This window comes from Pseudorca crassidens, chromosome 8 (assembly GCF_039906515.1).
Source record: "Pseudorca crassidens isolate mPseCra1 chromosome 8, mPseCra1.hap1, whole genome shotgun sequence".
In the NCBI taxonomy this organism is placed as follows: Eukaryota; Metazoa; Chordata; class Mammalia; order Artiodactyla; family Delphinidae; genus Pseudorca; species Pseudorca crassidens.
In genome coordinates this window covers 86600148-86614273 of record NC_090303.1, presented here as the reverse complement: position 1 = coordinate 86614273, position 14126 = coordinate 86600148, and the positions used below count along the sequence as shown (strand labels likewise).

The 14126-nt window shown below is 50.5% G+C and overlaps 1 protein-coding gene across 2 annotated transcripts in view; it reads left to right on the top strand.

Moving 5' to 3' along the window:
• Positions 1-7399, top strand: part of PLXNA4 (plexin A4) — a 608757-nt gene extending 601358 nt beyond the window's left edge. For both annotated transcript variants that reach the window (XM_067747050.1, XM_067747052.1), the window contains one exon: positions 420-7399. In XM_067747050.1, the coding sequence (XP_067603151.1) occupies positions 420-515 (96 nt within the window). In that variant the 3' untranslated portion in view covers positions 516-7399. The remainder of the gene's footprint in view (positions 1-419) is intronic.
• The last annotated feature ends 6727 nt before the right edge of the window (positions 7400-14126 follow it).

The following is a 14126-nucleotide window of genomic DNA, read 5'->3' as shown; positions in this document are numbered from 1 at the left end:
TTGGTATCGTGAAATCATAGTCACCCCGAGACAGCACCATACGTTCCACTGGGCATGGACCTGTTTGCTGTCTAACCTCTAGGTAACTGCAGCAGCCTGGCACAGGTGTCGTCTGCCCACTCTCAGCTGTCTTCCGTGGGCAGTGAAATGTACACGTGTTCAGACGTGCTGGTGCGTGTGCTGGCATCCTGCGCTCACTGACACCTGGGTGCCCACACGTTTGTCCCCTATGCCCGAGGGCTGCCCCGCGCCTCCCCACACCGTCACCCAGGCTGTGTGGCTCCCCTGCCACCTCGTGTGGGCCGCTTCACCTGCACACATCCTCCCAGACCCTCTGACCACGCCCTGTCTGCTGTACCCTAAGAACACAGACACACACACGCAAACTAGTGACCGCCCCGTTCTTGGCTTTTCAACAGATCCTTGGACCTCTGGACCACGATGACCAGTGTGGGAAGCAGAAACTGGCCTACAAACTAGAACAAGTCATAACCCTCATGAGCTTAGACAGCTGAGAACCGTCCTTCCAGGCACCCCCTGGAGGGAGGGACACACCAAGCCGTGCCTCAGTCTAGATTATCATCTTTACCAAGTGCAAGTTCCGACTGCCGTCAGCAGCCTCCCCCGAGCAGCGCTATCTCTCTCTCTCTCTGCCTGTTTCTGTCTCCCTCTCCTTCCTGGATCCCCTCTCTTGCAGTTGCTCTACCAACATGATTGAGCCAAGCCACCGACCCTGTTAGTCCAGGATGCCCCCCCCGCCGTGAGGGACCTGGTGACCAGAAGACGTCAGAGGGGGCCCTCCTTCCCCGCTGACCCCATGCATCAGCGGCAGGGCCCAAATATGGATGAGGATGAAGGATGTTTCTGTACTGCTACTTCACCTTCCACGTTTTGATAGCCCCGCCTTGAGCCGAACGCTGGCCTGCGGACGAGGCAGTGAACTCTGTATTACCTTCACTGGGAAGACGTCTCCTGGCCCAGGTTTCCATCTCCAGGGGGTCTGTCAGTGGCATGGTCCCTCTGCAACTGTGAGAAGAAAGGCTGCACCTCCTGCATGTGGCTGGAGTGGGGAGCGTGACGCGTCGTGGGGTGCCTCGCAGGCTGTCTCCCACTTGTTGGGTTGGCATCCAGAGGCCTTTTGGTTCCCTTCCAATCTTCTTGGAGCCTTTCCAAGTGCCCATAGGGCCCTGCCTGCCCAGTCTCCTCCCGGCCTGTGGAAAACCAGACAGGAGAAAGAAGAGCAGTTACAGCCCACTGTGGAGATCCTCCCAACCTCCCAATCTGGCTCACAGCGGCAGGAACGTAACACGTAGAGGGAGAGAAGAAGAGAGAGAGCTGCATCCACCCTGGAAGCAGAACTGGCTGTTTTCCGTTTGCCACCACGTGCTAGCGAATCACCACCACAGTCATGGGTCTGATCCCTTGCAGATCCCCGAGTGCCGTCTGGAGGACACACCTCCATCCTCCTCGGTCATCGCTCATCAGGGGTCAAGGTAAAATGCCGAGTGCACCTGGGAGATTCTACCTCCAGCTCTCTCGGTGGCTCCCATCCCCACTACCCTTCCTGAGAACTCTGTAGAAAGTTGGGGCAGACAGCCTCGCCCCTGGCTCCCTGCAGAACCTGGTGCCGTTGCAGATGCAGATGACTTTGTCTCTGGACTGTTCAGACCTCCTTGGGAATTATTTCATCAACATCTCAGCTGTCTCTTTAGTCACTCTCCTCCCTCAGCTCTTTAGCAGTCATCATGGAAAGAAACACGCTCAAGCACAGCCTCGCAGAGACAAGCCAAAATGCCAGCCCAGCTCAGTCCCGGGTTCGTCGTGTTTGGGAAGGAGCGAAGAATCAAGAGGAAGGACCTGGCTGGAAAAGGGAGGAGGGACGTACAGCTGACCTTGGCTCTGGCGTCTGTTCCTCCATCTGTCCTTCGATCCACGGGTACATCATTTTAGCCAGCCAGACGAATGTGTGCTCAGACATGTGTCCTAGGTGAGCAGGGGCTATAGTGAGAGACTGTCTGACGGAGGATCGTGGAAACCTATAACCTTGAAGGGACCTTAGACACCATCTCCGTCTGTGGTCCAGTCTCCGCCATAGACTCGCCCGGCAGCCCTGGTGTGGAGTTTGTGCACCACTCTGGGAGGCAAGCAGCGGCAGCATCTCAGGTGGGGTTGGGGACAAGGTTCCACAGTCCCGTCTTCACTCCCCGAGCATCAGACATCCTCCCCTGCCATCCACTCCACAGGGGCCCCACGTGGAAAGAGGAAGGAACCACACCATTTCCAGCAACATCTGTGGAGCACCCTGTGCTTAAAGAATGCTAGCCCCTTTGGATATGAGTACGTGTGTGTGTGTGATCTCATGTGCACATGCACGTGTGTGTGTGTGTGTGTGTGTGTGTGTCTGCCCCAGGAGTAGGCAGAGAGCTCAGAAAGCTTTCTTGTCCTATCGGGGGATTTGAAGCATCTTCCTTCCTGCCCTTGCTCACCATTCATTCTGCAACTTCGGGACATTTCAACACTTGTTTTCTGTGCTGAGTGCAGAGGGGTGAGGTCACCTCTCCGTAGGAAATCAGGGTGGTCAGTGGCCAAGGGGATCCTGGACAGGACTGGAGGCCGGGCCGTGGTGACACAGAGCAGGGCACGATGTGGCGTCGAGCAGGACGAATGATGGGCAAAATACAAGTAACCTAACGGACGGGAAGAGGAGAATGAAAAAATATGCATGTCAGGGGGGAAAAGCATAACCAAAGGTTTTGGCAAATGAAGTGGCAGGTGAAGAAGCATGGAATTTCTACCCTTGATCATTTGATTTCCTCCCCAGAAGCCACAAGCCCTGGCAGGCCAGGAAGGAAGCAAGCCGGAGGAGGGCTGAGGAGGCACCTGGGCCGCTAAAATATTTTTGCACATGTGAAGGGGTTGGGGAGAAGGAAGACACAAACATATTTAACACAGATGTGCTGAATGGAAGCTGAGTGTAAGTATGTGTGTATGAGTGTGTTTTGAATTATTTTTTAAGTTTTGCACAGTTAGAGAAAAAAAATGAACAAGTAGGAAAAAGACTGTTATCATGGTTCTGCTGAAGCTTTTCTTTTTTTTTACCGGATTATTATTATTGTTTCGTTGTCGGTACAAATTTTTTTCCCCATGTCTTTGTTGTAAGAGAAACTTCAGTCACCTCGGGAGAAACGTCAGGAAGAAAGAGGGGAGGCGGGCGGACAAGTTTCCACGCCCTCCGCGTCTCTCCTGGGGGAGGGGTTTGGGGCGGGTTCTGTTTTAATTGGTGGGGTGGGTTGTTTCTGGCGCTCTGTTTGCCCAAAGTCTCTGTGACCTGCTGGGGGGATGGAGAAATAGGATCGAATTTCGCAGCGTCACAACCCATCTTCCCCATAAGAGCTCTTTTTCCTTTTACTGTTTGTTTTCCATTTCTTTCGTTTGGATTCTTGGCGCACGTGTGATACGTTTCAAAGTAAAGACAAGGCAGCGTTGTCAAAAAGCCTCTCTTCCCCCCAGATCTTCTTTCCACACCTCCCCCTTGGAATGCCCAACCTCCTCCTGGCAGGCCAGAGACCCCATGCTGGTCAGTATGTGCCAGAGAAGGGCCTTGGGCAGACTGGGTCCTCTGGAAGGGAAGTCTCTTCAAGGCCCCGCCCCGTGTCACAGTTAATGTTCAGGGTCACAGTTCTGTTCAAGGTGGGACCTTTATCTGACTCCTTGAGTTGTGGGCAGAGAGCAGGGGAGAAAAGGCCATGTCTCCTCACCTCCCTTTCATCCCATCTCTTTCACTCTTTCAACCCCTTGAAACCACCAGGGTCCAAAATGGTACCAGGAGATCACACAGTCGAAATAACTGACCTAGGTGAGGTAAGGAGTCTGAATGTTGAAGTGAGATGGGATGGCGCCGGGAATGGCGAGGGGGAGGAAGAACTTTACGACGTCCTGAATCTAAAAGAATGGGGGAGAGAGGCTGGGAAAGTTAACTGCAGGCTGGTCATCTCTCCCGGGAGCACAAGTCTCCCCCAAGTCTGGGCTTTGCCATTCTCTGTCCTTCCTTGGCAGGAGAAACCCTGGCATTTCTTGGTTAACTGCAAATGGTACCTTTAAGTGAAGTCGGCTGTTGTATCGGTTACTTCCTCAGGAAAACATGTTTTTCTTGCCTCCTGCTTTCAGGGTGGTTTGGAAGTCAGGGATCCAGGATAACCTGAGCGTCCCATAGGCCAACCGTGATGTGCACACCCAGAGCCCTAGAGCCTCCCTCGTGAGCCCGTGGGCCAGTGAGTGAGACCAGAGATGCTAGAAAGACAGAAATCAGTTTAAACAAATCCCGACGTTTGAGGCAGACTGTCCTGGACCGTGCCCAAGCAGCGGCGGGAGCGAGGTCTCTGACCTTGGCCCTGCAGGCCCAGCTCTCACCTCCCAGGCCGGGAGCAGTGTCGACGTACTATCCCAGCACCACACCCCCTCCCCTCACCCCAGATCCTCGTGCTCTTGTCCCCTTTGCATGCCTAGCTCCCGAGTGCCCCCTCCCCCCTTGCCTACCTCCCGCACGCACGCGTAGCCTCTGCCCCAAGACCCCATAGCCACTAAGTTCAGGAGCTGCTCAGCCCCCGGAGGACAGCTCCGCCCTCAGTCCAGCCCCCTGGGACCGCCCTAGCCCCATCCAGCCCTCCAAAGCTGCCTCGCCCCGCGAGCGCTCTCGGGGCTCCCTGGCCCAGCCAGGGCCGGTGGGCCCCCATCAGAGGAGCCACAGCAGTGATTTCCCAAATGGCCTCCATTCCACAAGGCAAGTCCTGCTGATGTTTCCAGAGCCCTAAACAACCCCTCGCTCTCACCTAAAAGGGAAAGCTCCTTATCCCATCCGTCTCAGCTCTTAGGACAAAGGGGCACTTCCTTTGGCCTCACAGGGTGCGAAGTCAAATACTTAACGAACGCAGTGAAGGCTACGGTTAATTACTGTTAATCAAAAACAGAGAGCCGTGGAGGGAGAGAAGCTTTGGCCCTGGACCACGGCCCTTCCAGGAACTGGCCCCGCCAATGAGAACCGCAGCGCGGGCGTCTGAGAGGCGATCCCATGAATGAAAAGCGTCCAGGTACCAGAGTCCCCACTGTGCCCCCAGCAGACCCGCCCCGGGCAGATCCCACCTCCTTCCTGGCCCTTCCTCTTGCTTCTAGTTCACGTCCTCAAGAACCTTCTCTCAGCCCCTCACTTTCCCTGTCAGCTCTCAGGATAGACCACTAAGCCCCCCTCCCATCCCTCAGCCCTTCCCTTTGTCTTTAAGCCGTAGGTTGGCTGTTTATTTGGGGTCTGTAGTTGTTTATTTTTTGTTTGTGTATTTTAAGGGTTTGAGATTAAGGAGGGAGCCCAGGCGTGGATGTAAAGTCCAAATACTGGGGTGGGGCGGGGGGAACACAGAACTCTTTATCTGTGACTTCCAAGGGGATGAGGAGAAACGAGACCGGAGGACAGGGGGGCTCCCCCTGTTGTTAAAGAAATGGGTCAGGACATCCCCAGGCGTGGCCGTGCCAGGGGGAGCAGCCTCCGTGGCTGCCAACATTCCTGGTGCTTCCCTTGGCTGGCTGGAGCCCCACCGCGCTACCCCTGCCCCTCCTGCCTCTGCCGCCGACCCCACAGGCATAGCAAACGAGTCATCTTACAGACTGGGAGGCTGAGGGACAGCCACAGGGGACGCCGGAGAGGCAGCTCCCGGGAGAGGCTGACGCTCCGCTCCGGAGCCTCTGGAAAACTGAATGACCCCGCCTCCCACCCGGAAAGGAATCTCTGCAGTAAAAGTTCATTCAAGAGAGAGCTTTTTTAAACTACAAATCTTTGATCCCCAATAAAATTATTATTAGGGGGAGTATCCAGCTTTTATAAAATGTAAAGGATGCTTTGGTTGTAAAAGTAATACATACTCATTAGAGTCCCAATTAAATTCCTTGAGTAGGCAGGTGACTACTCTAAATCAGAATGAAACAAAATCCCTATGAATAAAAAGAGATTTCTGTTTGTACTAGCAGAGACTGAGCTGGGCCAGGGTGGGGAAGGCCCGGTGACCTTGATCAGGCGAGCCCCACCTTCCCTCCACTCTACCCTCTTTCACGTCTCTCTGGGCCGCCCCTGGTGTTGCTGAATCCTACAGCTTCCCCCAAACAGCAGGGAGACCCTGTTAGGGATTGGTTGTGGAGGGACCCCTCTCCCAAGAAGGCAGATGCCCACGGCAAATAGGTCTGTGCAGCTCATCTTCCACCAGTTTCCTTATCTGGAATTAGAACTTCTTTTGTTGGTATCTTTGATCTTACAACTCAAGCACATTTTGGAAGGGCTCCCTTACAAGAGTAGAACTCCAAACAGAGGATACGGTTAAAGAGCAATGCAAAGGACACTTAAGAAACGGAGACACCACTTTACCAAACAGGACTACTGAACGCAATACAGGTGGACAACTTAGAAGGTGTATGTGTCCCTGTGTGTTCTCCTTCCCCGATGTTCCTGTCAGCTTGTTTTGGCCTGTTAAACCTTCCGTTCTTTAAAAAGAAAAGCTAGTTTACCTCAAAGAATCTTGTTTCCATTTGGAAACCATGACTTTGTGTTTTAGGGTGGATGACTTCCCCCCCCCCCCATCACTCCCTGCCTGGGCCTGGCATCCGTGAGGCCAGAGGTCCTGGCTTAGTCATGAGTTGGCTGCACTGACCAAGAACAAGAACCCCAGGCCCTGAGATGGGAGGGAAGAATTGGAGGTAGCCGCCCTCCTCCCCACTTTAGCTTGTAGAGACCAGCCTATCTCCTTCAGCAGGGTCCTGCCAAGTTACCATAGCAACCAACAACTCCAGGGTACCACAAGAGATAATGGCTCAGTGAGCCAAGGGGTGGGGGGAGAGGAGTCTGGCCTGGTCAGATGACCCAGAGTTAAGTCTCAAACACTAGAGAGAGGAAGAGGAACAGGAAAGGATGAATGGGTGGTTTAAGGAACGGGCAGGGGCCTTTGCGTCTCAGAGACAGGGCGCTGAAGGCGGTAGGGCGGTCATTCCTGCTTGGGTCACCCACTCCCAGCCCCGCCCCACTTCTGTTTCCAGAAAGCTCCCACCTTGAACACCGACCCTTTGTTAGAACAAAGCAAAACATATCTTTAGACAACAGTGTTACAATGAGCCTCAAAGATATGTGGATGAAATCTATTAGAGGAAGAGGGTCTTCTGGTTTCGATTTTAAAGAAGAGTATCTGAGTAAGATTAAAAAAAAAAAAAAGATTTAAAAAAAAGTTTTTGAAAAGGAAACCTCTGCTATTTGAATCGGAGCCCAGCTGTAACTTGGTAAAGGCAAGCGTCTACCTTTGTTGTAACTAATTGTATACCTGTGTGTGTAAATATAAGGCACTCCTATTTTGCAGCTCAGAGCAACAAACCTATTTGTAATATGGAATGAAGTTTATTAAAAAATAATAAAAACGCAGTTTGGGATTTGGGGTCTTTCTTTATGTGTCCGGCTAGGAGGGGGAGGGGGAGAGGCTGGGCCATAAGTAGGCGGTGGTGGCCTCTCTGACGTAGAGAAACAGTACCTTCTCTCTCCAGCTACATGATATGTGTACTCAGCCACATCAGATACATCCTTTTACTTAAGGCTCTGTCCTCAGCGACAAAGCAGGCATCGCAGGAGGCGATAACCCTGCAAAGCTGGGGAAAGCAAACTTACTCCCAGTCAATGCCGTTAGCGGACATCACTTTGGCACAGAGTCGGATCTGCCTCTGAATCTGTCAACACAATCCTCCAGTCACACACTCTGGAGATAACGCTAGGATTACCATCCCTGCTTCAAGCCTCCTTGGCAAGCTATACCTAAGTGTAAATGATTTTATGGGTCCTCTTCCCTCAATTTTGACAGAGGGTGGAGACCCTGAACCCAGTGCTGTCTCTGGAGTAGAAATAGAATAGGGAGAAGAAAATGGAAAGGGTGGCAATAAAGGCAAGGGGAAGGGAAGAAGACAGCTCATCTGCTCGCGCTCACGTCCATCGTGGCCCGTTCCACAGCTTAGAGGTGGTGTGGGAGGGGAAAGGGAAAGTGATGCAGACGGTGCAGGGTAAGTCCCTGGCTGGGCCCAGGAAAACTGTGTCCTCTGCTCTTCATTCCACTGGCTGCCCTTGAGCAGATACTTTCCTCTCTAAGCCTCAGGTCAGCAGATGGAGAAGGCTGGGCTGGATGTCGCCATGAAATTCCAACGTTCTTATTATTCAAAGTGAAAACCATGAGAAAAGAGAATCGGAAAGGAAGCAGGATCAGGAAGGAGAGACAGAAACACACAGAAAAAGGATAATTAAGAAAGGAAGAAAGGTAGGAAAGAGGAGTGTGGGGAGATGTAAGACAGACTGATCTCCTGCTGCCCGCCCCCCAACCACCAAACCCAAGGCTCCTGGGAATTGGTGACCTCAAGGTCTAGCACGAACCGAAAGGACTGACATCAGCCAGAGGTTCTGTGGGTTGTTTTTTGTTGGTTTGTTTGTTTGTTTTGGTGGTTAAGACTCACACAGAAAGTATACTTCATGAATAGGAAGGAGATGTGTTTCCTTCTCCTAAATAGTGAAGCAGGCTGCGGTGGGAAGTTCAGATTGGGATTCCACACATGACCCAGTTCCTGCCCTGTCCTCAGACCCCTTTACCTATGTGATCTCATATTTTATCACAGTCACTGTGACCTTGAGCAGATCATTTCTCTGTGATTTTGTTTCCTTATCCATAAACTACAGACATGTCTAACTGCACTATGAAATCCAGGAGACTGTGGGGAGGACAGATTCCTGTAACTAAAGTGCAAAAAACCTGGGGTATTATGAAGGGTCACACATGCATGGAGTACCATTAATAGTCATAAAAATGATATTATACAAACAAAAGAGTGGATTGGGCCTGGGCCTCAGTAACAAACTTAGAGTGGATACTGTATTAGTCAACTTGGGCTGCCATAACAGATCAGATTGTGTGGCTTAAACAAGACATTTATTTTCTCACGGTTCTGAAGGCTTGAAGTCCAAATTCAAGCTGCCAGGGTTGGTTTCTGGTGAGACCACTCTTCCTGGCTTGCAAACAGCCATCTTCTGTGTCCTCACATGATCTTTCTTCTGTGTGTGTGTTTGGAAAAAGATCTCTGCTGTCTCTTCTTATAAGGACACAAGTCCTATCAGATTACAGAGTCCCACTCTTATGACCTCATTTAACCTTAATTACCTCCCTAAAGGTCCCATCTCCCAACTTCAGTCACACTGAGGGTTAGAGCTTCAACATGTGAATTTTGGAGGGACGTAATTCAGTCCATAACAGATTCCTTATTTATCACTGCAAAAGACTAAATATCTAACACCTTATGAAATATGTATATTTTTGATCATTAGACTGTGAGATTATTGAAGGTAGAGCCCATATCTCAGCTGAACTAACATTACCCAAGTTTACCAAGTATCCAGCACAGAGTACATCACAGTAAATCAAGAACAGATGAAAGAGGGGACAAGGGCAGGAAGACTAGGGGAAAGCGACCAGCCACAAAGCTGGGCCCTTGATTAGCTTCACAGCTTTGACTGACATGCTCTCCATTATTTTTCATACTTGGCCACACACCCCCTGCCATGAATGTTTTATCTTTAAGAAAATAATTCCTTGAGTTGTAGCTGGTGGCTGTCTCTGGCAGGTGAAACGAGCAGGTGTTGTGATCAAAACCTCTCCCTGATTGGTAGAGCTGCTCCTGGCTGAGCAGGGTGAATGGAGATAGGAGCAGGTCACTTCCACACCATCACCTTCTCTAAACCTGCCCTGCTTTTGTTTTAACAAAACTCCCACCTTGAATGCTGACCCCAAGCCTGCGGTGCTGCTGGGAGTATCTGCTAAAGCTGAAGGCAGGTGTATGAGGTTGGACCCACACGTAGGGACAGCTGGTAGACTGTATCACTGTTCAACAATTCCCACTTCCCCTCCCTGAATGAGCATTACAGTTTCCCACCTAATAAAGGTGAGCTGGCCAAGCCACTTGCTTTGGGCCAATGAAATCTGAACGCCTGTGATGTAGGTCCCCTGCAAGCCTCCCTCAGCCTGGACCACAGAGTAAGGACAACGACCTCACAGAGAAGAGCCACCAGATGACCCTGATGGTTATGTAGTACGGGTAAAAAATAACCCTTTGCTGCTTTAAGTCCCTGAGGGGTGAGGGCTGTCTGTTACTGCAGCATAACCTAGACTATCCTGTGCATTACAAGGTACAAGAAATTCAACCTGACCGATAGTTAGCCCCTTAGTTGACAGCTGGATGTGTGGAGTCTCACCTTTCACCTACAGAGAATTATTCTTTTGACCTCTTTTATTTTTTTAAAGGTATTATTGGCCATTTACACTCAATGTGAATCATTCTGTGGAAGTTCCTAATTTTCCTGAGCTGGATTTTGGACAGATTAGGAAAGAAGGGCAAGACAGAAAAAGAAGGCAAAAATCCATAAAGAAGAGGAAGGAAGGAAGGAACTTGGGTGGGGGGCGTGGGAAGGATTGGGAGAGAGGAATCAGAAGGAAGAGGCTTGGGGAGGACAGCACTTTTCGCCAACTCTGTGTGGGAGGTTTTCTGCCTGGTCTTCTCGCAGCCTGCCTGCCCTGGTGGAGAGCGTTCAGCCCCAGGTGGAGGTCGCGGCACTCGCATCGGGAAAGGCTATAGGGATCATCCCGGGACGAATCCAACCAAGGTCGTTTTAAAACCCAGCCTATAGTCTTCTAGAAATTCCAATAATGATCAACTTCTCAGGAAGGCAAAGAACTCATTCTTACTGGGGCACAGACCATGTTCTCTACCCAGGTCCTCACTCCAGACGGCAGCCACCTCGAGGAGACCGTAAATGACAGCTCCTCGTGATGCCTAGAAAGGCCTGTCCACACACACAGGCTGGCTGCTCTCAGCAGCACCTATTGCTGCCTGATTCTAATAGGGGCCTGACGATCCCTCTAAAATACAGGCAGGGGAGAAACTCTTGCCCCCAACAGAAGCGGGGCCCTTCTTGTCCCTGTTCCACTTTGGAGTACAGACCTGGGCTGCTGTTTTCCCACCTGCCAAGTTCCCCAACCACCCCTGGTTAAGCCTGTCCAACTCTAGTGATGCAAAGGCAGGGCCTGGGGGGTACAGGAAGCAGAGCGGTAAGGGAAGGGAGGCTGGCAGGTCACTAGGGATGCGTTCTCGGCCCCATCCACCAGGAGTGCGTCAACTACAAGGACTGGCTCATGGCGCCCCTCCCCATGGGCCTGCCTGCACTGCCCCTGACCCCTCAGTACTCCTCTCATTCCTTCTTCATCTGTGATTTGCCTTCAGCTGTATGAATTCCCATGGGCAACACAGGGGGCATATGCCCCCTACTCGGAACTGTGTGAGCACCCCACCTGTCCAGACAGCTGTGACCTCAATCTTCCTTTTGTAGCCTGAACGCGTCCTCTGTGTAGAGTCATGGCGAGACCCCACCCATCACTGTCCAGCCCTGCCACCTGGAGCAAATTCCTGTCTCCAAGTCTTGGTCTCCTCCCCTGTAAAGATGGGAATAATAATGCCTTCCTCACAGAGCTGTTGAGAGGATCAAGTGAGGTAAGGCTTTCAAAGGGCCTAGAGTGGGCCCTGACATCTTACAAGCTTTAGTGGATGGTGGCTTTAGTATGGAGTGACAGGCGCCTGAGGCAAAAACCCCACATGTTATCTCTCTGGACCTAGTAGCTCATGGGACAGTACCCAGCGTATAGTAGTCACTCTAAGAGTGTCAGTTACATGAATGAGTAAAGTCAGTGCAAGAATCTCTGCCCAAACCCTGACAGGCAAGTGTAGAATACAGCTTCCCAATAAAGTACAGAAGTGGATAACGGAAAATGATAAATGCCTGAGTTTTCCCCCAAAGCAGAACCTGAGACAAGGGCTTGCGAGCAGGGCTTTATCAGGGGAGGTGGTCCTGAGAAACAGGAGTGGGGTAAGGGAGTGAAGACAAGACAACTCAAGGGTGTATTAATCAAGCTGGTCTCCACTGTGGGCAGCAGGTAACCCACTAGAAAGGGCCCTCCAGAAACAGAGCACCTCAGAACGTGTCCACTGGCTCCCATCCCCCAGAGCTTGAAGGCTGCCCAGTGGCTGCTTAATCCTTCAGACTTTTACATTTGCGAGTGTGCAGCAATGGCTACGTGGCTCCCCCAGGGACCCCAGTGGCAGGCACAGTGGTGCCCTGGGGCAGAGGCGAGGGGTATGCACGGTCTGTCCCGAAAACAGATGCTGTCAGGCTACATGCATGCCACCTGGTTGCTATGGCAACAGCTGGGGTTGAAATGTGGGTCAAGAGGGTATGAGGTAGGGCACGAGGGAGGTCTGCAGTGCAATATGTAATCCTTTAAAGCCCTTAATAATTCTGTACAAGTGAGATCAAAGTCATTTCACAAAGTCTTTTCTTGGAAAGAGCCCTCAGTCGTCTTCTACCTCTTCACCTTTCCATTACTGCCATCGCCATCCTCCTTTCCATTATTCACCATCAAACCAAGTTTTTATTCCACCTTGAAAGCTGTGACTGACATTATGTGAGACAAGGACATCAAGCGACACCAAAAGCTGGATGTTGGTGAGGGCTGGATGCGCCCACTGGCTCTGTGACTCATCACATTCACAGGTGACTTCTCAGAGGGACTGGTTACTACTCAACCTCCCCGGGCACCTGTGCCTTTCCTTCCTGCACCACACAATTAGCATCTTATCCTGGATGGCTACAGCCTCTAATTGCCTGTTCATACACCACTCAGCACTTTAACAGAATCAGTGCTGATATGTACATGATAATTTTATTCCTTAATAATTTCACCTCTTTTTTATGTCCTGTCTCCTCAACTCAGTAATAGACCGGGTCTTAACATTTCTTTTATTCTGAACTCAATGCTGGACACACAGTAATAAGATAAATGCCTGCCGTTTTCTCGAAAGCACTGGGCCGCAAGATCAGGTACCCAAAGAGGATATCAGGTAATGAACCAAACTGATCCTGAAGACAAGGTTTTCTAAATGACCTTAGTCTTTTGCATCCCATCAGTTTTAAAAAATTAGGTCCCTTAGGGTTGACAAGATACTGGGAGGAGATGAAGAAGAGAATACAAGTGTAGGGTAAGACTGTAACCCTGATTTAATGCCCTGTGACAGAGGGTCACCAGCTCCCAGGCCACAAAGAACTTTCTCAGAGAGATGATTTTATATAGTGAGTTGATGTATCACTTACATACATTACCTCATTCAATTCTCAGGATCCAGCCTTATGCAGTAGTTGTCACTACTACACCCATTTTATGGATGAGTACATTGAGGCTCAAAGCAATAACAACTCCAGTCCCACAAATGGCAAATGATAGAGGTGATGGAGCTGGAACGGGAACCTAGGTTTCTCTGACTCTAAAGCTTATGCTCTTGATTGTGCTATATTACCACAAACTCTAAACAAAGAGCTTCTCTCTCCCTCTCTCTCAATAGTGGGTTATCACCAGAGCATTGTAAATGCAAAAGACATTGCAGAGAAAATGAGAAAGGATAGGCACTGGACTGCAACTGTGAACTAAAGCAGGCAGAGAGGAATAGAAATTGAATGGGAATTCAGCCGAAAGATTTAGGGACTGACATTCACAGGGATGAGATGCTGGCAGGCTCCCTGGTGGGATGCCCAAGAGTGACAGAGGGATCTGGGTTCTAATCTTCAACACCGTACTTAGCTGTCTGTGTGTGGCTTAGACAAACTGATTTACATCTCTATGCCTTGCTCCCCTCATCGGGGAAATGGAAATAATTTGTGAGAAAATTGTGAGAATCTGTGAGAAGATGTGATTATGTACACGATGTCTGACATGTAGTACCTCAAGAAAGGTAGCTATTTTTTTTAATTGAGGTAACATTGATTTAAAACCTTCTATACGTTTCACGTGTACAGCATTATATTTCTACTTCTGTATACCCTACAATGTGCTCACCACCAAAAATTCAGTTTCCTTCTGTTATCCTCCCTCCTGCCCCTTCCCCTCTGGGAGCCACTACTCTGTTTTCTGTAGCTGTTTGTTACTGTTTGGTTTGGTTTGTTCATTTACTTTGTTGTTGTTTTTTACTGGGTT